Genomic DNA, 27,874 nt, shown 5'->3' with positions numbered 1-27,874 from the left:
TGAAAGAGCATCTGTATACACGTTTATTAAGCTATTTAACAACGTTTACACACAATACATAAATGTCTTTGAAACCTCAAAGTTCACTGATAATCGCAGTATCATTTTCAAATAACCAAGGTACAACCTTCAATATTACAACATTCAGATTATTTTTTAGAGAGATACACCTGTAGGAGATCACTCCAACATAACTGTCCATTAATTATTTGTAACAAAATGGGGTTCCTAGCAGAAGTTTCAGCATATGGATGGTTCCTCTACTGCCTGGGCACCCTCTGTGACAGCTTTGACACATTTGGCCATTGTCTGTGAGGCTCTGCTAATTGAGTCTGAAAGATATTAAGAAAATGTGTATTTTGATAACACAATTTTTAAAAAAGCACACAGTAAAACTTTCTTGGACACATTCAGGAACAACAACAAAAATGACTATAAAATTCTATGTAACTGTATCTAATGTGGAGAACAACAAATCCAGAAAATGTAGGAATGATTAAATAATTACATATAGCCATACAATATATCAGTATGCAACCATTACAAATATTATAGAGAAGTACTAAAGATAGGACAAATACGTGCACAATACTGTTACTGAAGAAAAATTTATAAAATAGTATGTGTACTAAAATCCACTGAATCCAGGGACACCTGGGTGGCCCAGTTGGCTCAGGTCATGATCCCCGGGTCCTAGGATCTAGCCCCATGGTGGGCTCCCTGCTCAGTGGGAGTCTGCTTCTCCCTCTGCCTTTGCCCCTTCTCCCCACTCGTGTATGTGTGTGTGTGCACTCTCTCTCAAATAAATAAAATCTTTAAAAAATAATAATAAAAAAAATAAAATCCACCGAATTCAGTGAATTTTATGGCATGCAAATGCTATTTCAATAGAGCTGTCAACACCTCCCCCCAGTAAATGAATAATCTTATCTTTCATTTAAATAAATATGTGTATATCCCTGTATGATTGACAAAATGTTAAAAGAATAAAAGTAGTTATTTCTGGATAGTGGGATCATAGTAACTGTTCTTTGCCATTTGGGCTTAGGTATGTATTCTACAACAAACTAACTTTTATAACATAACAAAAAAACCAATTAAAAATAATCTTAGATAAATAAGGTTTAAAAAATTTAAAAATATACTATCTGCTTTCAGATAGAAAATTATTTAAAATCATCTGTCAACTACCTCATAACACAGATGTTATATCAAGTGTTATATCATGTTACATCAAATGTAAGATCTTCAGTAAAAAGTTTCAGTAAGTCCACATTCCTTAAAAGCATCCCTAACAATGTCCATCAGAAACACTCTTTAACATACTTCACATTTAGGTGTTTTGATGTTTCTACTGTAATTCTCAGAAAAACCTTCACAGTTGTTACTTAAAAACATCCTCCCTAAATTGCTGTATGGTGATTATATACACAACAGTAAATTTTAGATTTAAAATCTGCTTACATTTCAGAAACAAAAGCAATTAAGAGTAAAATCAGAAAATATAAATTATATTACTTGTGATGTTCCAAAGTTTTCAAAGATTAAATAAAAATATCCAATATTCTCATAAACAGGTTGGAATTGTAATGCTAAATTAGGTGATCTTAATCGTTCCCACCTTTCGTGTCCGGCAGCTGCGCTAACAAATGCATACCTGTCATGTAGAAGTCTTTTATTGTCAGCTGAGGTGGGACAAGCGGGTCAGCAAGAAGTTGCTGGTTCACTAGCTGCAAAAAAAAAGGATTATGAGGTCAATAATAGAATTGAAAACTAACATCAGAGGACACACTAGTATGAAAACTGAATACAGGCAAGTTTTTACCTTGGAGAGCTCATTTGCTTGCTGGAAATAATTGGCTCCTTCAACATCATCATAGCGGACAAGATTAGGAGAGACTTCTTCCAATCTGTTCCTTACTTGATCCAGAGTATCATATGGAAGAGTCATACCTGCAATCTATAAATATCAAGTCCCCAGAATTGACATGAAGCTTTAGTACTTAAAAAAATTCAAATCATACATAACTGCAACTATAGTGAAATAATGTTGTGTTAGTGGAAATTCTACTGGTATCCATTTGCATGTACATTAAATGGTTAAGTGGAAAACACAACTGTCAAAAATTCTAATTCATAAACAGCTGTCAGTACATTACTAATTCCTTTAGAAATCAGACTGAGAATGAAACGAATGATTAAAGAGATGCTGCTATGCCAAATCGGAATGCTTTTGCTAACCCGATATTGATCATATACAAGTTTACAGACAATTGTATATTATTTTAAATCTCATGCTTTTTCTTTTTATAATAAAAAGACTTAAAATAAGTCGTTTTTAGGCAAAAAACAAGCCAAAAATGAAAATACCAAAATCAAGCACCCATTTTCTGAATACATTTGTCCTACAGAGATAATTCAAATGATCTCTGCACATCAGACTTGCATCGTCCTTGAGTCTGAAAATCATTTTGACAAGCTAACAAGTCAAACATCCCATCGGCAGCATCACTAAGAACAAATACCTCAGAGAGGGCTCTTAGAATTTTCCAGTCTTCTCTTGCCAAGCCAGGAGGTGTCACTGCTACTTTAGTCTGCTGAGCTCGGCCCTCAGTATTGACATAAGTAGCAGACTTCTCTGTGTAAGCAGCGCCTGGGAGAATAACATCAGCTATAGGAGCGCCAACGTCACCATGATGTCCTGTGAAAAGATGGAGGTGGCAAACCATATTTTAGCAAAAAATTGATTAGGTATCATACATGAACACACAACATACCCTTTTTAAATCCCATTAAGAATTACAAAAGTGTTTACAAAATTATAATATATAGAACAATATAAAAAAAGTTTGGAATAAAAAGTCCACCTTGCCCACAATTCAACTCCCTTCCCAAAGAAAATTACTGATAAGCATTTGCTATGTATCCTCCTAGATTATTTTTTGTAAATACAGAAATGTGTATAATATTATACAAACATACATCATGGGCAAATAGGTATATTATTTCTCTTAATGATTACAAAGTGGAAATGCTCAGATGTATGTTAGTGAAATTCAGTAAAACAGACTGAAATGGTGGAGGAACAAGAAATGTAGAAGAGGAATGACAGTGGTAATACTGAAAAGAACATAAGCAGGATATTATAGAAAACAGTATAACGGAAGACTGAAATAGTATAATGAAAGTTTTAATAGTTTAACAAAACTGTTTGAAGGGAAAAAAACCTTGAGTTAAATGAAAGAAAGTTATAGAACAATATATAAAGTCTCATCTCACTTGTGTACATTTTCGTATATAACAGAAAAATATATGAAAGATACATTCCTCAAAGCCATCGTCAATGATTACTTCTGGATAGGAGTAGGAACCAGATGTAAATTATACATTTTGCTTTAACTTTATCAAACTAAAGATATAAGATATTATATAATGCTCTTTATGTGCCATGGCAATAAAAAGCCTATTATCAATTTATGGTGTTCGTGTAAAATGGAGAGTTATATAATACTTTTCTCTGTAAAATATCCAGGAATACTCTGGACTCCATTTATTCCAGGGAAACCTGATTATATTTATAATGAGTGAGAGTTCAAGAAAATGAGTAAAACACAAAAAAGCCAAAGAAGTACTATCAATTATATTTCATTTAATGTCCTATAACTCAGAATGATTTTTAAACTTTTTACCCTGTTTTTTTTAAACTGTTTATGTAAAAGTGCTTTCCTCTGATTATATAATGATATTCTTTGAAAAGCTGAATTTTAATGTTACATAATATTTAATTGCATAAATAAACCATAATTTAACCATTCCTATTACTGAGGCATTTAGGTTTCTTCTAATTCTTTGTTATTAAATATCATCAAGTAATAATTTTTTTCCAGGTAATAACTTTTTTTTTAAGATTTTATTTATTTATATGAGAGAGAGAGCACACGCGCGCACATGAGTTGGGGGGGGAAGGCAGAGGGAGAGTGAGAAGCAGGCTCCCTGGGGCTCATCCCAGGACCCCAGGATCATGACGAGAGCCGAAGGCAGATGCTTAAAACTGACTGAGCCACCCAGGCACCCCACCAGGTACTAATTCTTAATAGCAGTATCAACTATATAACTAATAAAACCTATGATTTGGTTTAAAAAAATATTGAGGTGTGTAGGAAATTCCTAAACGGAAAATATTCAATCCACTAAATATATTGCCATACAGTTTCTAATCTACACAACGTAGGATTCTCTTCTGTTTCAGGTGTCACAGATGCTACTTACCTTGATAAATAATGAAACAATCCTTTGGCAAATCCTGTCGAGTGATACAACCTCCATCTGCTCCCAGGAGAAATAGCACTTTGGGAGGGTTTTTACGAATTGCTTCCACCCCAGGTTTATAGCCAAGGTCCAAAGCAGCTACCTGGCTTGCAATCCTGTAAAACAATTACTGGTTTTTAGCACACCTGCAGCATTATCATTATAAAAAATTTAAATGTGACTCTTGGAATGATACTTAATCTCTTTTCTATTTAATGGTGACAAAGACCTTCCCTTATCTTTTTTTTTAAATTTTATTTATTTATTTGGAGAGAGAGAGAGGGAGAGAGAGAGAGAGCGCGCAAGCAGGGGAGCAGCAGGCAGTGAGAAGCAGGCTCCCCGCTGAGCAAGGACTCTGGGATCATGACCGGAGCCAAAGGCAGCCGCTTAACTGACTGAGCCACCCAGGTGCTCCTCATTTTCTTAACCCATTTTAAAATAGATATCAAAACCAGAAATAGCAATATTTTACTGTTTTAAGAGTGGCAAACAAAGAAACAAGATGCTTAGAACACTGTTTCTTCGTAAGATATTTATTTGTTATTTATTATTGGGGGGAGGGGCAAAGGGACAGAGGGAGAGAGAGAATCCTAAGCAGGCTCCATGCCCAGCACAGAGCCTAATGCAGGGCTCAGTCTCACGACCATGAGATCATGACCTGAGCCAAAATCAAGTCAGATGCTTAACCAACTGGGCCACTCAGGCACCACACTTCATGAGATAGTAGTTAATGGAATAATTCTGGAAACTTCTGCCAACTGAAATTGTCCTAAATTGATTCCTATTCAATACAGCCAGATATAAACCACGATAAGCCAAAAACAGTCATTAGAGAAAAGTCAGATGATTTTGAAAACCGAAAGGGAGAAATTAAAACACCACTCATAAAACTGTAACTTGGAGAAAACGATATAATTAGTACATATGTTCTATGAGCATATATTACTCTTATAAGCAGAAAATAATCCTTTAAAAAAGAGGTCTGGGGGCACCTGGGTGGCTCAGTTGGTTAAGCATCTGCCTTTGGTTCAGGTCATGATACCAGCGTCCTGGGATTGAGCCCTACAATGGGTTCCCTGCTCAGTGGGGAGTCTGCTTCCCCCTCCGCCCCTCAGCCCACTTGTGCCCTCTCTGTCTCTCAAATAAATAAGCAAAATCTTTATTTTTTTAAATTTTATTTATTTATTTTTAAAGAGTTTACTTATTTATTTGACAGAAAGAGAGACAGCCAGTGAGGGGGGAACACAAGCAGGGGGAGTGGGAGAGGAGAAACAGGTTTCCCAGAGGAGCAGGGAGCCTGATGTGGGGCTCAATCCCAGGACCCTGGGATTATGCCCTGAGCCGAAGGCACATGCTTAGTGACTGAGCCACCCAGGCGCCCCAAGTAAAATCTTTAAATAAAATAAAAATAAAAAAAGAGGTCTGGAATAACTATACTCTGAACAACTGGAGTCTGGTCCAGTTTGCTATTGCTAACTTTCTTTCTAGAAATAGCTATTCTGAGGACCTACTGTATATAAAGCAAGTTGGTGTTTCACTTATTTGTTAGGGGAGGAGGACAGGTCAAACCAACTCCTACTAGATGCTACTACTCTGCCAAACTCTGGATAACATCAAAAGCATAAAACGCTTTTTAAAAAACTTAACAATAAATATATGATTTATACAATGAAAATTACTAAACAACTTTGAAAAAAATTAAAGACCTTACTAAATGGAAAGACATTGCATGTTCATGGATCAGAGGACTTAATACTGTTAAGATGGCAATACACCCCAACTGAGCTTACAAATTCAGTGCGGTCCCTATCAAAAATCACAGATGAGTACTTTACAGACAAGCTGATACTAAAATTCATATGGAATGCAAAGGACCCAGAATAGCCAAACCCATCATAAAAGTGAACAAAGTTGGAGGACTCATACTTCCCAATTTCAAAACAAATCCCTCTGCCCCCAATAGTTTTTTCTTAATTTCCCTCAGTATAAGTCTTGATATGTCTCTCTCAAAGACCTGGGCAGAGACTCACATTAACTTATAGCAGAGTCCACCTCATCCTGGAAAACAAATTGAGTAAGCTTAAGAGTTTGCCTTTACAGGGGCGCCTGGGTGGCACAGCGGTTAAAGCGTCTGCCTTAGGCTCAGGGCGTGATCCCGGCGTTACGGGATCGAGCCCCACATCAGGCTCCTCCGCTATGAGCCTGTTTCTTCCTCTCCCACTCCCCCTGCTTGTGTTCCCTCTCCCGCTGGCTGTCTCTATCTCTGTCAAATAAATAAAAAAAAATCTTTAAAAAAAAAAAGAAAAAAAAGAGTTTGCCTTTACAATAAAAGACACATCCCGGGGCACCTGGGTGGCTCAGTTGATTGAGTGTCTTACTCTCAGTTTCAGCTCAGGTCATGATCTCTGGTTTGTGGGACTGAGCCCCGTGTCAGGCTACGCTCTCAGCACGGAGTCTGCTTATCTCTCTCCCTCTGCTTCTTCCCCTGCTCATGCACTCTCTCTCTCTCTCAAGTAAACAAATAAAGAAAATCCTTAAAAAAAAAAAAAAAAAGATATAAACTAAAATGAACTTTCATGGAATGGAAATCTTGTAAGAATGAAATGACAAACAAGGTTAATAAATTAAAAATATAACAATGTCAGTGCTCTCCAGAATGAAAACTGACAAAATGATGGAATAAAATTTAAGAAATTTTCTCTAAACCCAGAGAAAAATGATATGAGAAAAATTATGAGAGAAAAGACCCAAAAGTCTGATGGCCAATCAATGCATAACAAAAGCAGCTTCTGCATGAGAGCAAGTAACTAAGTAAAACTAAACCAATAACCTTTTTCTGAGCTTAAAAGAAAAAAAAAATCAAAACATTTCAATTTGATAATGGAGAGTAATCTATGATATTCCCAGGCAATGACATCTGTGTGTCACCTACTTAAAATCTGGCAGAATTTTTTTTTTTAACATCAAAAATAAGGAACCCAAAGGGTAAGCAGGCAGACACACATACATATACAAAGTCAGGTCATCCTCAGTGACAAAACTGAGATTACATTAGATCCTCTCTAAAATATTAAATTGAAGAAAGGGTGCAAAAATACTTAGTATTAAAGGAAAAAAGACTCTCATCTTTGTACCTACCCAACTAGTCATTTGTGAGAAGGAATCAGAAATACAATGTTAGACATCTGGGAATTTTAAAAAAGTTATTAATTTTGGTACCCAGTCAGAAAAACAAAACTGTATAAAGACACAGATGGAAAAGTGAACTAAAAATAAGAAGTAAAAATTGTGGCTAGAAAGGATCCAGAGGTGATCAGTGCAAATAAACTCTACTTAAAAAATATAAAGTTTTTAGAAATGTTTACATGATTATCTACAATGCCAAATTAAACCAATCAAAGGGAAATATAACACTGAAATTGAAATTAATGTTTAAGAATTTATTTAAGGGCGCCTGGGTGGCTCAACTAGTTGGTTAAGTGTCTGCCTTCGGCTCAGGTCATGATCCCAGAGTCAAGGGATCAAGTGCCGCATTGAGCTCCCTGCTCAGTGGGAGCCTGCTTCTCCCTCTCCCTCTGCCCCTCCCCCCGCTCATTCTCTGTCTCAAATAACATCTTGTAGAAAAAAAAAATGTATTCAAATACTTTTAAATTTTAAAAATTTGCCTAACATATTTAAAAGCATTCAGCCTCAATCCTTAAACAAATCTGAAAAATAATTATTTATTTATTTATTTATAAAGATTTTATTTATTTATTTGACAGAAAGAAACAGCCAGAGAGAGAGGGAACACAAGCAGGGGGAGTAGGAGAGGAAGAAGCAGGCTCCCAGCGGAGAAGCCTGATGTGGAGCTCGATCCCAGGACCCTGGGATCATGCCCTGAGCCGAAGGCAGACGCTAACAACTGAGCCACCCAAGCACCCCTGAAAAATAATACTTTAGAAAGGATTATGCGAAATGGGAAAACTCATTTTCTAAGGTAAAATTGTTACAACATTTCTTTTACTTTTTTTTTTTTTAAGATTTTATTTATTTACTTGTCAGAGGGAGAGAGCGAGCGAGTGCACAAGCAGGGGGAGCAGGGAGCAGCAGGCAGAGAGAGAAGCAGGCTCCGCACTGAGCAGGGAGCCCGATTCGGGACTTGATCCCAGGACCTGAGGATCATGACCCGAGCCGAAGACAGATGCTAACTGACTAAGCCACCCAAGCATCCCTGTTACATTTCTAAAACAAGTTGGAAATACGCATTAGGAGTCTCAGAAATGTTTATCCTGTTTACCTAAGAGCTCTACTTTTAGAAATCCACTGTAAGAAAATAATCTAAAGTTCATATGTATCTGTGTATCATTGCATTATTTATAGTTCAAAGACCAGTATCAATTTACATGTTAAGAAGAATGAAACAGCTAAAAAATTGTACATATTCATGATATTAAATAGCCATTAAAGTTTATATTTATAAAAAATTTCTAATTATAGAAAGAAATTTTATCTGATAATGAAAATTGATCAAAATCAGGATACAAAACTGTTTGCACAGTATGATTTCAACTATATAACTAAAAAAATATTTACACAGGAGAGAACCAGAAGGAAATAGCAACAGTAATTATCTATAATTTGTACAAGAAAAATTTCCATTTTCATATTTTCTTCTTTTCAACTTCCTAAAATAAATGTGCATTACTATTTTTTTTTTTTAAGAGAGAGAGAGTGTGCACTTGAGGGTCGGGGAGAGGATCAAAGGGAGGGCGAGAGAGATCTCAAGCAGGTCCACACCCAGCACAGACTGCGACTCGGGGATCAATCTCACGACCCCTGAGATCATTGACCTGAGCCAAAATCAAGAGTCAGATACTTAACCAACCGAGCCACCCAGGCACTCCAAATGTGTATTATTAATATAGTCAGAAAAAAACTTTCCGTACATTGAATTCTCATGTTAGCTTACATTCTTATCATTTCAACAAAGTCAGAGGGCTTTTTTTGTACCAAGGTATACTAACATAACACAGATCTTCAAGATTTTCTCAGCGCTGCTATTTCAAATATTTTATTTTTTTTAAGATTTTATTTATTTATTTGAGAGAGAGAAAGAACACAAGCAGGGGGAGGGGCAGAGGAAGCAGCAGATTCCCTGCTGAGCAGGGAGCCCAACACGGGACTCAATCCCAGGACCCTGGGATCACGACCTAAGCCAAAGGCAGACACGTAACCAACTGAGCCACCCAGGCACCCCTCAAACATTTTAAATACTGTTTATTATCTTGGGTTCTTCTCACACAGAAAATAAAAGTATCTCTTTCACATCTACTACTGAGACACTGCTAAATATTAAGCTATTTGTAAATCTAAACGTGACGTGTAACAGTAATACGTGTACACAAAATTACTTGAATCTTACAGTATATAGAACAATTATTAAACGTACCTATGAAGAATATTCATAACTTTCCAATCACCAGTAACACCACTACTCATCCGAATCTTTTGAGCAATGCTGGAAACAGCTGCAAGAATTGCTGCCCCATCATTTCTTTGGAGTGCAGAACTGCCCAAAACCACCATTGGTTTTTTAGCTTCATGCAATACCTATTTAAAAAAAGAACTTTGATTAAAATTTTTTTTTTTAAATTTGCATCTACAATATGTTGTCCCAACTTTTAGTTTTAATACAGAATGTCTTTTTTTGTTTTGTTTTGTTTTTTAAAGATTTTATTTATTTATTTGAGAGAGAGAGAGACAGCCAGCGAGAGAGGGAACACAGGCAGGGGGAGTGGGAGAGGAAGAAGCAGGCTCCCAGCGGAGGAGCCTGATGTGGGGCTCGATCCCAGGACTCCGGGATCACGCCCTGAGCCAAAGGCAGACGCTTAATGACTGAGCCACCCAGGCGCCCCAGAATGTCTTTGATTTTTAAGAGTCAACATACAGACATATATACAACCAGATTTAACCAAAAACACCTCGCCAATGCTACTATGAAATGGCTAAATGAGTTATCAGATAAAACATTTTCTAAAAGTAAGTACTGGGAATGAAAACCTTTCCCAAATATTCTTCAGTCAGAATGATTATGGGTACGTTCCAGAAAAACTGGGTAATGTCCCTATAGAAATTCAGTTGGTACTTTCTAACAGAAAAAGCCACACTCAAGTATCATGTCTATAGTCTTCTTTCTACTCACCATGCTCTATAGAAGGAGGAAGAGGTAGGAAAGCAATGAACGCTAGGATTACAATGCAGAATACCTAAAACTTTAAGGGCACTGCTTTAAATCATAGTTAAGTCCCTGAATGCCAAAACCAAAGGGGAGTGCATTCCAAAAGCAAAGATTTAATGGAGGATGGAAAAAATTAAAAGTAAAGCAGAAGAGTATAGAGTTCACTCTCCTAACCAACCTCTATATCATTCTTCAATAAATAACTGGCCAAATCAAAGAATGAGCATGAGAATTATGCCTACATACTACAGAGGAGAATAAATGTCCTCCTTGGGAATTCCCCAAGAAAATGTGAAGAGTTTAAAAAATAGTTTTCTTTTAAAAAAAAAAAATTTACTTATTTATTTGACAGAGAGAGAGAGTGCACCAGCAGGGGGAGCGGGAGAAGGAGAAGCAGGCTCCCCGCCAAGCAGGGAGCCTGATGCGGGGCTCAGTCCCAGGACCCCAGGATCATGACCTGAGCCAAAGGCAGACCCTTAACTGACTGAGCCACCCAGGCACCCCAGAAAAACAGTTTCCAATAGCTTTAGAGAAAATAAGAAACACACTTTTTCTCACATGAAAAAAAAAGCATAAAAAAGTGACACGACAGAGAGTATTATACAACAGAAGGAGATTTTTGTCACAGAACTCAGGAAACTAGAAGAGAAACAAATCAGAAATGAACACCATTCCAGAAACAATAAAAAACAAAATAAAACATGACCTTAAATACAGGGACAAAAAAAGGAGGCTATAGTAAATCATATAAAACAAACTGAAAAAGAACAAAAGAACAAAGGAAAAATGACAGAAAAGATACAAAAGGGGATCCAATATCTGCTTAGTTGTTTTTTTTTTTTTAAGGAGTTCTTTTTTGTTTTCTTTTTTTTAAAAAAGATTTTATTTATTTATTTGACAGAGAGAGGGCACGCACGCGTAAGCACAGGGAGGGGCGGTGGGGGGGAGAAGCAGGCTCCCAGCTGAGTAGAGAGCCCAATGCAGGGCTCAATCCCAGGACTCTGGGATCATGACCTGAGCAGAAGGCAGACACTTAACCGACAGGGCCACCTAGGTGCCCCTTGTTAGGAGTTCTTAATGAAGAGAACACCACTAATGAACAGAAAATATATTTAAATCCAGTATAGAAAAAAACATCTGAAAAACACTGATCATTTTCTGGGGCATGGAGACAGGAATTAGAAAAGAGGGATTTTTTCAATAAGTAAATTTTTGATCACTGCAATCATGATAATGTTTCTCCTATTCAAAACAAAGGAACTGGGTTTAGCTGCTTTGTACCACTTGATTACACCTAAGGCTACACCATCTTGGAACCATGAGGAGAAGCTCACTCAAACACACATGAGTAAGCAAAGGCACTGAGGTAGTAAAGCAAGAAGGAATGTTCTTCGTTGATGACATCCTTGGACATTTGTTAAACTGCCTACCCTCCAGAACTGTTACGTGAAAAACAGAAACCTCTTAAATTTTTAATAATCAGCATTCCACCACACATGCACAAATACTAAAATAAAAAGAACCTTGAATTTTCACAACGAAAGGTGCACCATGTCCCACAAAAAAGTGACAGAGAACCACCATAGTTAAGACATATTCTGAAGTTATTAAATTTCAAAGATAAAGAACCCAGTATAAAGGTTCAAAAAAAGTATCTAGACAGTAAAAAAAAAAACACAAAAAAACAAAAAAACAAAATGAGGACAGGGTTGGGAGAAAATATGACTGACACCAGGCTTCTTCACAGTAGAACAGTAACAAAAGGCAGTGTCTATAAAGTTCAGAGAGGAAAAAGTGTGACCCTAAAACTCTGTATTCCGCCAAGGTTCTCTTCAGGAATAAAACAGACATTCGCAAGCAAGCAAGAACTCAACGAATAGTGTACTTACAAGACTCTCTTGGAAAAGTAAATAAAAACCGATAAATACCAGACAGCAAAGAAATTAATGCAAATAAAGTACTCAGTAACGAAAAAGTCTTTAAAAGGACTAGTGAAATTTAAGAACAGTAACGTTTGCAGTAAAGAAAGGTTTCCTTTAACTTCAAAGTTTAATCGCTTCAGTTTCACTTCAACTTGGAAGGGCTTGAACTCACAACCCTGAAATCATGACCTGAGCTGAGATCAAGAGTCAGACTCTTAACGGACTGAGCCACCCAGGGGCCCCTTATGTGAATTTCTTTTCTGATAACTTCAAGTAAAATTAAACTCTGGTACATAAAAATAGCATGTATAATATGATCTCATTTTTGTCTGCCTATCTATTCATCCATCTTGCTCTACATATGAATAGAGAAATGATTGTGATGTTTCATCAATATTTGTTCAGGGGCGCCTGGGTGGCTCAGTCGGTTAAGTGGCTGCCTTCAGCTCAGGTTAGGATCCCAGGGTCCTGGGATGGAGTCCTGCATCGGGCTCCCTGCTCTGCTCCCTCTCGCTGCACACCGTTCCTCCCACTTGTCCTCCCACTTGCTCTCTCTGTCAAATAAAAAATAAAAAAATAATAAAATCTTTAAAAGACTAAAAAATAAATTCTTGTTTGGGTTGGTGGAACCTGGGATAATGTTTTACTTTTTTCCATTTTTCTTCAATATGTTGCTGTAATTTTTTTTTTTAAAGATTTTTTTTTATTTATTTGACAGAGATAGAGACAGTCAGCGAGAGAGGGAACACAAGCAGGGGGAGTGGGAGAGGAAGAAGCAAGCTCCCAGCGGAGGAGCCTGATGTGGGGCTCGATCCCATAACGCCGGGATCATGCCCTGAGCTGAAGGCAGACGCTTAACTGCTGTGCCACCCAGGCGCCCCAATGTTGCCGTAATTTTTAACGGTAATCACATACTATGACAAAAACAATAACTCTTAAAAATAATACTACTTAGAAAATGAACAAAAGTAGATATGTATAAAATGAGAGCACCTGGCTGAATGGATGGCTATCCAAAGCAATGTCTTGAAGAATTTTGGGAGAATCTCCCAAATGGTCATAACTATAAGTGAGATCCACTGGGCTGCCAATAAGGGCCACTTTTAAGTCATTGTGAAGCCAGCTGAAATAAAAACGACACAGTTTTTAGAGCTAAATCACTAAATTAGCATAGTCACCAGTCTCATCAATGCTAGGGGCTACATTTACTTATGTCATAAATACTAAAAGCACAAAGCAAGTCACAGAACATTTAGCCTTAACAGATATTATTGTGTACCTTTCAAAATAACAGTGTTATGAAAATGCACACCAAGTTAAGTCAGGAATTAATTTGCTGTTTAAGAATGCTAACCCTAAGCAAGCTATAAAAACTTTAATTTTAGAATAAATGATATGTAATTTTTATTTTACCATATTTACACAGCAGAGTCAATTATCTCCTAATTAGCCATTAAGGTGATTTAAATATAGTTAATAAAAATAAACTACATCAGTCATAATTATTCTGACAGGGAAGTATGGATCCAGTTCTTCTAGAACTAGTTACAAACATGGTGACCATATATTCTGTTTGTCTGAGACAGTGCTGGTTTTCATCTGTATCCTGCAGCATTAACAATTCCCCCTCTCACTCTCAAGTGTCATAGTATAGACAATAAATTATACCAACCTGTTCTTAAGTCTCTAAGATACGAAAAGATGGAGGTATTCTACAAAGTAACTGCCTGTGCTCTTCAAAAAAAATGTCAAAAAAGAAAACTGAAGAGTCATGACACTAACTGACTTCAGACTGAATCATGAGCAGGAAAAAAATCATTATAAAAGAAATTATGGGCAAACTGGTGCATCTTGAATTATTTCGAAATAAGAAGACAAAGTATAAAGATCAGCAGGCGGAGAGGGAGGCAACGGACCTGTTAGAAGCTGCACTCCAATTACCTTTTGGAATCTCATTCCCACTAACACTATTAGGAATTAGTTAAAACAATCATTTTTCAGACTTAAAATAATTATATGAACATTTTAAAACCCTGAACATTACTACTAACCTCTTTCTAATTCTAGCATTAAATAGTGGTGCCTCAAAACGTGGATTTGTACCAACCAGAAGGACAACATCTGCCTCTTCCACACCAGCAATTGTCGTATTAAGAAGATAATTGGAACGCAAATCTGTGCTAGAAACACAAAATAAAAAATGCAGGTTTACTTCAAAACTAATACACAATGACAATCCATGCAATATTCTCATGTCAACAAACCCATGGTATTCCCAGACAAAAAAGTCTTATGAAGTATTTCTAAATTACATCAAAGTTTCATATCTTTTTTTAAAGATTTATTTATGTGAGAGAGAGAGAGAGTGAGAGAGAGACAGCGTGCATGTGGAAGCAAGGGGAGGGAGGGGCAGAAGGAGACAAGCAGACTCCCTGCTGAGTGGGGCGCCTACTCAGGGCTCGATCCCAGGACCCTGAGATCATGATGTGAGCCAAAATCAAGAGTTGGATGCTTAACCAACTGAGCCACCTAGGCGCCATTCAGATAGTTATTGATAACTGGGATTCTCCAATAGTTCCTGGCTTGACTTTGGTCTCTATGTGAAAAGAAACTGGTGGGTATGATGGAGAATCCAAGCTGTCATGTATCACTTATTGATGCCACAGATGTACTTACTTATTTATTTGTTTATTTATTTATTTAAATAAACTCTACCACCAACGTGGGCTTGAACTTAGGACCCCGAGATTAAGAGTCACCCACTCTACCAACTGAACCAGCGAGGTGCACCAGATGTAATGATTTATACACAGCTTGTACAACAGCAGCAGCGCAACAACAACAACAAAGCAGGCCTAGGTGCTCGCTTCACAGTTCTCACCCAGCTCCTGCAGTGGGGAAGACCTCTTCTGTGCACAAGGTGTCCGAGTCCACTCTATTAAGCAAATCTTTGAGAGCTACTAGGGCTTCAGCATCCACCAAGCCACCTGCAATTGCTGCCACATCATTGCCTTGAAAACGCTGCAACTAGAAATGGATGAAAAGGGTATCACCAAAAAACCTCCATTCAGCAAAGACCACTGCTCAGAAAACAAAAGAATAAAGTAGTCATTTTAAAGTATAAAAAAAGCAACGGACTTTTGACTAAAAAGGTTTACACTAATTATTAACCTAAAAGTGAGAAGCAAAGGTGTATGTGACGCCAAGGCTAATACTACCACCAGCTTGGAGGGAAAGTATTTGCTTTAAATTAGAAATAAAGGGACCTCATGATGAGGTCTGGAGGATGAAGACTGGGAATTATAGTTAAATACAACTTCTTCCGAAGTATCTACCATTCCCTCAAGCCCTTTGTGTATATTGCCCTTCTCTGACTAGAAAGCCACTCCCTCCATATTTGCTCTGGCAAGGTTGCATTCATTCTTGGACTCTGCCTAATTCACCTTATGTAGGAAGGCATCGTTGATATGCTAGCCTCATAGGCACCCCTCCCATGTGCTCTCTCACACATCATTTCCTGTACAATTACCCAGAGCAGCACATGATACCTGACTGACTGTAGGTCTTTTCCGACTACAAGACTGTGGGAAGTAGGGACATGTGTTAGTGGTCTCTACATCCCTACTTCCAGCACAGTATCTGGCATATGGTTCTTAATAAATGTTTGTTAAATGAAAGGCAATCTTGATAAAAGGAAAGAAATGAAGAGACACACATCCCCCACTTTGCTACAAAGATGTTCCTTGAAAATCACAAATACTATTTATTCAATATTTCGATTTTTTACCATTCCAGCCACACGAGAGAGTGCATCCTCCCAGGAGGTATAGGTTAAAAGCCCTTTTTCGTTTCTGACCATCGGCTCGGTAAGTCTTTGACGTTTTAGCCCATCATAGGCAAATCTAGATAACAGAAATGACACCATTTGTGGAATCCTGCCAAAGAGGCAACTACAGTTTTCAAGTTTAAAATCTAAAAAATGTTATTTAAATATAGTAGCAGCTAAAGTGTCAAAATACTTGGATAAATACTTGGATACAAATAATTACTCCAGTTTTTTTTTTTGGAAGATGAACACTTTACGCACATCATCTACAACTAAAATATCATCTAAAAAGTTTGAGTTCTTATAATTTGTTTTCAGCTACCTGAATAACCCTAAAATTACAACACAAAAAAATCTGAGCTGAAGAAGCCCAATCATTTTTATTTATAAAACTTGAATACATTTAGGGGCGCCTGGGTGGCACAGCGGTTAAGCGTCTGCCTTCGGCTCAGGGCGTGATCCCGGCGATCTGGGATCGAGCCCCACATCAGGCTCTTCTGGTATGAGCCTGCTTCTTCCTCTCCCACTCCCCCTGCTTGTGTTCCCTCTCTCGCTGGCTGTCTCTATCTCTGTCGAATAAATAAATAAATAAAATCTTAAAAAAAAAAAACTTGAATACTTTTAGATATTTTATCAAAATTATGATGTACAAGCTCTAACTTACATTCAGCTTCTTTTCCCTAATGAACGAACTGGAATAAATTTTTTTTTTAAAAAGATTTTATTTATTTGACAGAGAGAGACAGCGAGAGAGGGAACACAAGCAGGTGGAGTGGGAGAGGGAGAAGCAGGCTTCCCGCCGAGCAGGGAGCCCGATGAGGGGCTCGATTCCACGACCCTGGGATCGTGACCTGAGCCGAAGGCAGACACTTAACGACTGAGCCACCCAGGCGCCCCTGGAATAAATATCTTAATCCGCTTCGAAATTAGAGGATGGATACTTGTTAAAGTTAATATGAAAGCCAGGGATATACCTAGACTATTGTTAGTTTTGTCCAATTCTCCAAATAAACAGTCTAGATTTTTCAATAGTCTATATTTATTAACTAATTTGCAAGTATAAAAACAGTTTTAAAATTAAAATTACCATAAAATGTACTTCAAATCAATTGCAAAAGTTAAGGAAAACAATGAAGCATATAACCTGGTTTTATCAGAGATCCACTCTTCATTGATGTCCTCATGCATCCTTGGCAAAATCCTCATCACCTCTCCTGTTCTTGTGCTTACCACAATATTACTTCCAACCGCATCCATGACATCAATGGATTCCGTCTTTCTAAGAAAATACACACATATATTTACTATACTGATTTTGTTAATAAGGACAAAGTTTCTGTTACCCGGTTTATCCAAAACAAAAAATTTTACAATGACTTGCCTTTCTGAATTTCTAAAAATAATGGGATCCAGACAAACTGCAGTAAAAAAAATACCCTTATATTTGACTGCTTCACACAAATTCCTACTGTAAAAATAAAGCTTCAGTGGCGCCTGGGTGGCTCAGTCAGTTGGATGTCTGACTGCTGATTTTGGCTCAGGTCACGATCACAAGGTAGTGAGATCGAGCTCTATGTCATGTTCAGTCGCTCTCCCTCTGCTCCTCCCTGCAATCGCACGTGCATGAGCTTGTGCGCTCTTTCAAGTAAGTAAGCAAGCAAATAAATAAATAAAATATAAAACAACAACAACAACAAAAAAAAACCTTCACAGACTGTTATCTAATACAAAAGCCAATGGCAAGGATTCCAAATGGCCAAATCTGGGAAATATGATTATCAAAATAAATAGCAAGAGGGTACGATTTCTAAGTATGGCTGATTAAAAAAGCCTGACAAATCCGCCCCACAAAAAGCAAAAATAAAGCGAGGCAAAATTAACAAAAACCACCACTTTGGAAATCTACCAAAGGCATACACCATCATGAGAAGCTTTTATGCATGCAAAACTACTGAACTTCACGTAAAGGTGGAAATCGGCGGTGTGCCTTGGGGCCTGTTCTCATCCCCTTCCCTACCACCTTGAACAGGTTCTGCCAGGCTGAGGTAGGCTGTGGAGATGGAAGCTTCTTTTCTGCTTGCATTATGGGAGACTCAGAAGAAAAAGAGAAAAATCTCTACTTACATCTCAGCTATGTACTGTGCCCTATCCCCCTAATCCTTTTATATACATAAACACATGGTTTAAAACCTAGAATTTTAAGATACTCCCATATACTCTAGTGGAAGTTTAAAAACAGGAGGGCAATTTAATGATATGTTTCTAGAACCTTAAAAATATTCAAACTTTTTGCAACTTCCATTTCCCGGTTTAGTTAAAAATCAGAGATATACAAGAAAATTTATGAATAACAATTTTTTAAAAAGATTTTATTATTCATTCACTTGAGAGACAGAGAGAGAGAGAAAGAGCATAAGCTGGGGGGACAGGGAGAGAGAATCTGAAGCAGACTCTGAGGTCATGATCTGAGCCAAAACCAAGAGTTGGACGCTTAAGTGACTGAGCCACCCAGGCACCCCAATAACAATTTTTATCATAGGTTTACAACTATACAGAAACAAACTAAATGTCTAAAATAGGAATTGACTAAAGAAAGCATGATATATCCACATGGTGGAAAACTTAATATACAATGAGAAGAAGCTATAAATCTTAAAAAATCAAGACAATTTTAATCTTACTCTTTGGAAGAACAAGTGAATAAAATAATTGTGTGGTTCAGTACTTTGGAATTCATTTCCAAGAAAACTGTAATTAATTTGCACAGGTTCATCCTATCCTTTCCAGTAAGAGGGTTTTACCTAAAGCAAATACATAAAAACTCAGCAGACCAAAACAATTAGAATACAGGAAGAACATGAATCTTAAATTTTTTTGAACAGTAGCCAATTAAAGGACAAAAAACAAATTGTCTAAAAATACAACTATGAATACCTTGTTTCCCAAGGACGGGCAGTAAAAGCATAGGGCTTAGAGGTCAGGGCACCTACAGGACAGATATCGATGATATTTCCAGACAGTTCAGACATGAACATCTTTTCGATGTACGTGCCAACTTGCATATCATTTCCTCTGCCTGTTGTTCCCAAATCATCTACTCCTGCAATCTCACTTGCAAACCTGCAAGATAAAAACGTACTGTCAAATGGTCAAATCCAGCAAAACTATCTCCTTTCCTATCTATGCTCACAGAGATAATGATTTTCAAAACACTAAAAAGACATGAGTATATTTTCAATGGTGAGCGTAGTCCTTGAATAAATGTTTGCTTGTAAGTTAATCACAGTGTAACACATATATAGAAAATTGCACAAATCATGTATAGCTCGACAAGTTATCACAGAGTTAATGCTTATAGATTTTGATTTGTAAATTCAATGGAAGTTGATATTCACTGAAAGTGAACAATTCATTTTATTGGCTTATGCAGAAAACATTAAAAACATCCCTCTTCTACCACCAAAAAAAAGTTGCCATTTTTTCTAGTGTTGTTATTCCACCAAATTTGTGAGTAGTAAGTATGTGAATGATATTCTAGAAGAGAGAAGGAAAAACATTACCTGATGCAGCGAGTACACTGTATACATCTAGTCATGATGGTCTTTACCAATGGCCCAATATTCTTGTCCTCCACAGCACGTTTCCCCTCTAAAAATCGGCTCCTATCACTTCCGAACATCATGGACTGGTCCTTAAGTAAATTAGGAGAGTTAGTCTACTGCTGCTAGTGAAATTAAAACTTGAGACAACCAAAAAGATTTATGAAGTTAGACGACACACCTGCAGATCACATTCACCTCCCTGGTCACAAATAGGACAGTCCAGTGGGTGATTTGCTAACAAGAACTCCATCACACCTTCTCTGTATGGAAAAATTTAATATATAAAATGATATAAATTTTTTGACACTCAAAATGGTTTGGATATAGGCTATCTAAATAACCTTCAGAGATGTATCCTTTCAGAGAGTATTAATTTTACATTGATTATCAGAAATGCCAATGCAACCATCATTCTAGTATTAGACACACTATCTAAAAAAATGTTTATAGAAGTCTAGGAATAAAATATCATTACAGAACCTAGAAAATTATGACTTTTAACAATACAAAATTACAGAAAATTGCTAAATGGTCTTCAGAAAACATTCACATTATTTCAGAACAAAAACAAACACACAAATGCACAGCAAAAACAAATAACATTCAATGCCTGTATAGTATAGTAATATGTTACTGAAATAATCTCAGTTTGATAAGCCCCAGATTCACTATTCATCACAAGTTGAACAAGTTACTAAAGAAGAGCTTTTAGTGCTAATTCCATTCTAGACTCAAAATCATAAACACCTGACTTCACCTCCTTAATGTGTACTTATTTCCACTGCTCCTATGAGCTGAACATGACAACTTTCTCAGAGCTTGCTACTGAATTTCTCGTCTATGAGAGGTCTAAATACTGAAATGAGCAATTTTCTGCTCTAACAAAAGTTACTATGCTAAGTAACATTAAAGTACCTGGCTTTCTTAGATTTCTCTGAGTTTGTCAGGATATTCCAACCTTTCATTACTGGCATGGCACAAGCAGCTACAACCTGGAATTTCAATGGAAAAATCTTTAAGTACTTATATTTACTTGTAATTATAAGCAACCCAACATATAAAAACATTAAGTCATACATCTGAAAAGAAACAAAGAACAGTACTTTTCAAGACTCAAATTTTCAGTTTTCATATTCACAATATGATAACCCAACACTTTAAATTTCTCTTAGAAAAAAGTAAGACATCATACTTCTAAATTCTATTCTCACAGTTAAAGCAACTTTATATAGAGACTCTGAAACAGAACATCAAATAACTATGTTTTGATTAGCAGGTACTACTGAATTACAACAGTATGAGACAAAATGAAATTAAACTGGAAGTGAACCTCTTCATTACAATTCCTTTCCCTAGTGAAAATGGAACGGCAGAAGCGCTTTCAATGTGCTGCTTGGCAATTCCACATCCTAGCTGTGGTCATTAGCCGTTTGGAAATACTGGCAGGTATGAGAAGTCACCTTTAATTTCTAAATCTGTTATAGTTATATAGTGCTTGCATTTATAAAGAACTTTCATCAATGCATTTCCAGTTTTGAAATGAACAGAATTAATTGCACATGAAAAAATAAATTTCTAGATACAATTAAACAGGGCTAGGTTTCTCCACTACAACAATGATTCTAAATAAAGTTTGCTGCAAGATTTAAAGTTTTCTAACTTCTACAGCATGGTGTGGAATTTTAGGTATCAAGTACCTTAGGAGCTTTCTCAATTTCAACCAGGCACATCCTGCAGTTTCCAGCAACAGACAATCTTTCGTGATAACAGAATCGAGGGATCTGCATGCCAACCTTCTCACAAGCCTAGAAGACAAAGTAAACATTTTTTTGCATTAGAATAACCTAACCTTATCCTTGTCTTGCCTAAAACACAGAAGAAAAAAAGTCATCCCCACCTACATTATTACTTCTATCTATACCTTCATTCAGTCATTTCTGAAGAGATTTCCCTTCTTCTTTGTTCTTGATTCCTACCCGTCTGCTCTGAAGCTGCCTCCTTAAGAATCCTCAGCATACTCACACCTCATGTGGAAGAAACTGAATGAACCAATCCCTCAGACTGTGCTGAAGGTTTGACTCCGCATTTCCACTCTAAACCACTGTCCACAAAGATACCCCTTCAAACTCTGTCCCAGTGGTTTCATACTGGGACGTCCTCCTTGCTTAGCTCTCCTCCTTTGGATCAGACTCCATCTCACACTGTCTAGCTGGCTATGATCTGCTTCTATATTTGGCTCCATATACCCCACCTAGGACTCATACTCCCACTGTGGTGGAAGCTCTTCTTAGTTCCCATTTGCCTACCAAGGGAAATTAGTCCAGCTCTCCTAATTATCACTCCTCCTTCTCGAGGCGTACAAACCTATTCAAATTTCCCCTGGGGTTAGTTCTTCCATCTTTAGCCCTTACTCTAAAGCAACTTCCTCAAATTCTAATGTTCCTGTGTGCTAGATGCAGAGGGTATAGTAAGTAACAACCAAGATCTTGTCCCAACCTTCATACTAGCTCACATTCCAGATGATGATTATATCTAAATCCTCATCTGTAGCCCTGACCACTTCTCCAAACTTTAGACTTAAATAAGCATGCACATGTGTATGCTTTACAGACAGTTAAAACTCAACCTATTTCTGTCTCCTATGATACATCCCCAAATAAGCTAAAAAAAACAGAAACCACACAAAAATTCCCCTGCTCTTCACTGTTCCTAAAGATCTATCTACATCTCACTCTCCCCGAATCCATCCTCTTACTATCATTCCCATTGCTACTGTTTTAGGCCTTTCATTTTCTGCTCTAATAATGCAAGATACTTCTCCTTTGTCTCTCCCACCAGTCTTGTTATTCTCACCAAACCAATATCCTCTACAGTCACTGCCATACTGTTTAACTGCCACGAAAACTGTTGATGGATCAAACTCTAAGCTCTTTAGCATGAACATATATTTTCTTTCATGACTGGACCTCTCTACCAAACTATCTGAAGCTTCTTTGTCCAAATATAAACTTACTTATCCTTTAAGATCTCCTCAGCGACCACCTGAGATACCCCTAACATCTCTTTCTATCACCTCCTATACCTGGCAAAAATACTCTCCACTGTACCTTGAACACATACATCTGTTATATTCTTGTTTGCACGACTGTGCCTGCCAGATAGTCTAGAAATTACTGCTAACATGAATAAAGAGCATTTTAGCTTTTGATAACTCACAGATGGAATGAAGCATCACTTCTCTGACCAACTCTGTTAGTTCTGAAGGAATCTGGAGAAACTACATATTCAGGGCATTAATTCAAGAACGTACTACCCTCCATTTACCTGCTTTGTAGGACACAGTCCTAGAAATATTACTAAAAATTGAGAAGTTACATGAAGTGAAAAGCATCAAGCAGGTTCACAACAAAGATTACCTTTTCCCCAAACTTACCTATATTAACTTATAATTTATTTTTGGTAACTTCAAATTTCTAGGCAGTATTTACTTGAAAAGCAGAACTGAAACAAAATAACTACCATAATTCACTAAGAAAGTCAGAAACAGATAAATGATAGCTCACTTTGAAATGCTAAGATTTTAAGTCCAACTTATTTTCATATAATTTTACTATCTGTAGTTCTTTTATGAGCATTTCTCAAGGAATCTTAAAATTTTTACAAGTAAATAAACAGTATAAAGGAAATAAATTGATATTCTCTAAAAAAAACCCAGAACACATACAAAAATAAAGAATTAGAACATATGCCTACTTGCAGGACGGTAGTTCCTGGTTCCACCATGACAGATTGACCATCCACAAATACTTCAATTAAGTTGCTTGCTGCCGTGGCAGTTGTTCGAACTGACCATCAAAAATATTGAGATGAGAAATAAATTAAGAGTTAAATTTATTATAGCAGAGGATGATGGATTGAGTCTAACCCTACAAGCCTAAAATTACTCCTCATTTTATACTATTCCCCTCTATTTCTCTAGATGCAAACCTATAAAATACAGAATTAGACAAAAGCTTTTCCAATCCTGAATACCAGAGAGAATATGGCTATCCACTTTTAATGGTAGCTTAAGTTCAAACTTTTAATACCAGTGAAAGTATGTTCATGGGAATACCACTTTTCAAAAGCAGCATGACTGCTTTTTCCATTCTGACACTGATAGGCAGTTCCTACTACTTTCTATTTCATGACACCTTCTATAAACCGTTAAATTTCATTTTAAAAAATTACTCTAGGGGCGCCTGGGTGGCTCATTCAGTTGAGTGGCCTACTCCTGATTTTGGCTCAGGTCATGATCTCAGGGTTGTGAGATTAAGCCCTGTGCTCAGTGGGGAGTCTGCTTGAGATTCTCTCCCTCTGCCCCTCCCCCTGCTTATGTGCTCTTTCTCTCTAAAATATATAAATAAATCTTTTAAAAAATTATTCTATTCGACTAGAGTGACTCGTTTCTATTTATTTAAAACAAATGACAGTTTAGTGTATTTCAAGAAACATTCCATAAGCTAATGAATTTACAAAGATAGAAAGTCCACTACCCACAAGTGCAAATAAAAAAAAATACTCACCACATCCTTTAGAAGACTTAGAAAGGCCTATTAAGGCCCTTCTTAGAGGTATCCTTAACATATTGCTAAGAATAAAACAAAGAAGAGTTATATTATCTTAGGAAAAAATAAAACCCTAATCACAAACCTTTTGGTAATAGTTCATAAATTTTAAACACTTCACAAACATTATTACTTTGAACATTCATAAGTCCTGATGCTTTCCCTCCAATTCTAAAGATGAGAATACCCAGTCTCAGGAGATTAACTTACTTGTACAATGTCAAGGAACTAAGGAGAGGCTGGTATATAAATCTATGTAAAGGGCAGTTTTGTGTTGTTTTTAACTAACAGCAAATGATCAAATGTAAAACACTACTATGTAAGTAAAATAAACTCGAACAACAGTGAGCTTACCATTAATGCTATGTAAAATAACATCTACCTTTCTGCCTTCATTTCCCACCACTACTCATTCTAACATTCTATGTTCTAAGCTGTGATCTACTAAATATTCCTGAGATTCTGAGCTGGCTCACAAGTCCAAGCCTTTTAAAGGTCTGGAGTGCCATTTTCTGTGCGTAGTACATTTATCTTACAGATTTGCAATTATATGTCTGTTCTACCCTCACTGTATTATGAACTTCTTGAATATTTCTATCTTCAGTGCCTATTTCCAAGGCTGGTACACAGTAAGCTCTAAAATAGTGGCTCTCAAACAGGGACACTTCCCAGGGAACACTTGTCAACATTTGGACACACTGTTGCCAACTGGGGGAAAGCTACTGACATCCACTGGGTAGAGGCCAGGGTGCTGTTAAACAGCCTACAATGCACAGGAGAGTCTCCCATAATAAACGTTCATTGAATTACTAAAAGAAATGGGAGTGAATTATATAAATAACACCAATTAAAGATATACATAAGCAAACAGAAAAGTTATCTGAACTTTTAAGAGTTTTTATCTATTCACTTGATCATAAGGGCTAAGCACTGAACTTTTTGTCTAGGCTAAGCATCTAAATTATAATTTTTCACTTAGAACTTCTAAAAATGGAAATTATGTGATCTGAATGTATCAATGTAATGACTTTCAAAAGCAAAGAGAGTAGAAGATAGTCAGTACACCTAACTTCTAAGCATGAAGTTTCACAAACTTGTTACAGAAGAGGTATAACAGAAAATTTCATTAATTCAGACTTTAGTTAATTCATAACATTCATTAATTCAGAATCTGTGATACTACATTTGCAGACATGAAGTCTATCACCTACAAGTGAATGATTTTTGGTAAATCGAGTTTCTGCTTCTTTACCTATTGATTAGGAAGAAAACGATACTTCCTAGGCTATGCATTATTAGTAGGAGTTCAAAAAATGTCAATTAAATCTAAATTCAGTTCAGACAGTACTATCCACTGAAGATCAGTTTCAAAGTCTTCTTCCTTGGTACTCCCTCTGTATCATCAGCACACACTGTGTATATAACTTTATTATTCCACCTACTAAATTATAGATTAGTAATCAATTTTAATACCTACTAAAGTGTAAGCTCCTTGAAGAGAAATGGTGCAGTTTGCTCATTTCCCTTTTCTGAAGACCTAGCCCTTGAAAAAATAACCACCAAATAATCTTATCACCAAGTTCCAAAAGGAGTAGCATCTGTCTTATTAAATTCTATTGATAATATAAAGGTAAATCTGAATTTGCTGAATTAGAATAATGACAGACGAAAACCAACAATCAGTATTTCATACAATGTAAACACTTTCTTACTATTATTTTGTCTCCAATACAATCTTAAAGTATTGCCCACGTTAGCTAGGAAATCAACCAGAACTAGGTTGTCTCTTGAAAATCCGGCATCAAATGGAAGAGTGCGTAGTCCCAACAGAAGACAGTTTTACAAAACTTTAAAATGTACTTTACACATATTTATCTACCACATAGGAACGGAAATAGTCATTTCTAAATGGGAAAATGTTAATGATTTCTAAAACTAGAGTGGACACTTCTTTTGTTAAGAACAGTAATATTCCACATTCCTCACCGTATATGCTGAATCCATGCACTTTTCTGTCTCCAAATGTACCACTCTACTGCATGCCACCATCATCTTGCCTGGACTATTAAATAGCCCCCCAACAAGTCTGTCTCTTAGCTTCCACACTGACCCCACAGCCTCTCCCTTCTCCCCACAGGCTGTGGCCTCAGACTGAAATGCTCTACCTTCAGAGCTTTCTGACTTCTTGTCCTTCAAATCTGGGCTTAAAAGACATTCCTCAGGGAGGCTTTCCTTGATCAGCCTATCTTAAATTTCCTAACTACTTCCCAGTCATATCACCCATTTTATTCTTCTTCGTGGAACCATTTCTAGTTTGTTCATAATTATTCGCTAAATGAATTCTATCTCAAATCTCTGGCCGAAACTTCCACTTCCCTGGAATTAAAAAGTGTAGGTGCTCTCACAGCCTTGTAACACCCTGATAATGATGCACATGCAATTCGGTGGAAAAAAGAACATTCCCTAAGGAAAACAGCTTGGATGTTTATTCATCAGAAAGTTCACGGCACATTTTCAATGACCTCAAATCGTTCTGCAGCAGAGTTGTGTCTGACCCACGGTCTTACGGTGCATGCATTAGATCCCAACATAACTAAACAACGCAGCTATGTCATTCGCAGTGCGACCTTGGGCGAATTTTTTAAATATCATTTTCCTCAGTTTCCCCACCAGGGAAAGGAATAAAAAATATTGCCCCACACACTCAATGGACAAAAACAAAACAACAACAACAAAACCCAGAGGTGTGGATGGTTGCTAAGGCAATAGCTGCTGAACAGTGGACTGTACCAAGTATATGTTAACTTGAGGGGGAGATAGTCTTTAGGCCTAAGTCACTTGACATACGTCCTCTCCCAGGAAACAAAACGCCCTCCGCTCCACAAAGGGGAATGTCCTGCATTTCCCTTGCAGAATGAAGGTCACCCACAAGTCTGCCTCTGGGCCAGCGCTCCCAGGGCCTCCAGATTCTCCACCTGCTTTCCGCTCCAAGAGACGGGGGACCATGGCCAATAGCCCTCACCTGCCGGCCCTAGGGGCTTCCGGGGGAGGCGGGGTGGGACGTGGCGCCCAGTCAAGGACAAGAGTAGAATGAGTCACCTGGGCCAAAAGAAACAGTCTCGTCAAGAAATCAGCTCCTATGGCAAGAGGAACCTCAGCCTCCTCACGCTATCACAGCCTCACCTTCTCCCTGGAGCCGCCGAAGCCGCTCTGCAGAACTGTCTGTACCGCACCAACCCCCTTGGAGGCCGGATTAGGCTTATTCAATATGGCGGCCCCGGCTAACCTCGCCCGCCGGGCCTGGAGAACGGGAAGCCAGGAGGGACTAGAAACCCCAGATTCGACAATTTCCGCTCAGCTTGAGTTCGGCAATTTCCGTCAGGAGGACA

At 37.4% G+C, this 27,874-nt stretch overlaps 1 protein-coding gene across 3 annotated transcripts; it reads right to left on the bottom strand.

Moving 5' to 3' along the window:
* On the bottom strand, positions 1-27,796 carry NDUFS1 (NADH:ubiquinone oxidoreductase core subunit S1). 3 transcript variants are annotated; one of them, XM_040641634.1, is made up of 20 exons: positions 27,669-27,768; positions 27,508-27,584; positions 24,444-24,508; positions 23,632-23,723; positions 21,576-21,683; positions 20,794-20,870; positions 20,057-20,138; positions 19,837-19,967; positions 19,211-19,396; positions 17,421-17,555; positions 16,238-16,352; positions 15,332-15,477; positions 14,502-14,630; positions 13,444-13,573; positions 9,740-9,900; positions 4,270-4,424; positions 2,526-2,701; positions 1,826-1,960; positions 1,658-1,730; positions 1-332 (listed from the first exon to the last, which is right to left on the bottom strand). In XM_040641634.1, exons 3-20 carry the CDS (start codon positions 24,502-24,504, stop codon positions 241-243), a joined length of 2,184 nt encoding a protein of 727 aa, XP_040497568.1. In that variant the 5' UTR covers positions 24,505-24,508; positions 27,508-27,584; positions 27,669-27,768; the 3' UTR covers positions 1-240. The 3 variants fall into 3 exon arrangements, with proteins under 3 accessions (XP_040497568.1, XP_040497558.1, XP_008685630.1); XM_040641624.1 differs by lacking the exon at positions 27,508-27,584 and having other exon boundaries at positions 27,669-27,796; XM_008687408.2 differs by lacking the exons at positions 27,508-27,584; positions 27,669-27,768 and adding an exon at positions 27,585-27,602.
* Positions 27,797-27,874: the final 78 nt, after the last annotated feature.

Source organism: Ursus maritimus, unplaced genomic scaffold (assembly GCF_017311325.1).
Source record: "Ursus maritimus isolate PB19 unplaced genomic scaffold, ASM1731132v1 scaffold_1, whole genome shotgun sequence".
Lineage (NCBI taxonomy): Eukaryota > Metazoa > Chordata > Mammalia > Carnivora > Ursidae > Ursus > Ursus maritimus.
This window is presented reverse-complemented; position numbering and strand designations above follow the sequence as displayed.

Excerpts from the sequence above, each read along its gene's own strand:
- NDUFS1 (XM_040641624.1), bottom strand. The coding sequence starts at position 24,504 with ATGTTAAGGATACCTCTAAGAAGGGCCTTAATAGGCCTTTCTAAGTCT. Across the intron at positions 23,724-24,443 it reads TAAGTCTTCTAAAGGATGTG|TTCGAACAACTGCCACGGCA; the intron begins GTGAGTATTTTT and ends TTTGATGGTCAG. Across the intron at positions 1,961-2,525 it reads TTCTAAGAGCCCTCTCTGAG|ATTGCAGGTATGACTCTTCC; the intron begins GTATTTGTTCTT and ends TGATATTTATAG.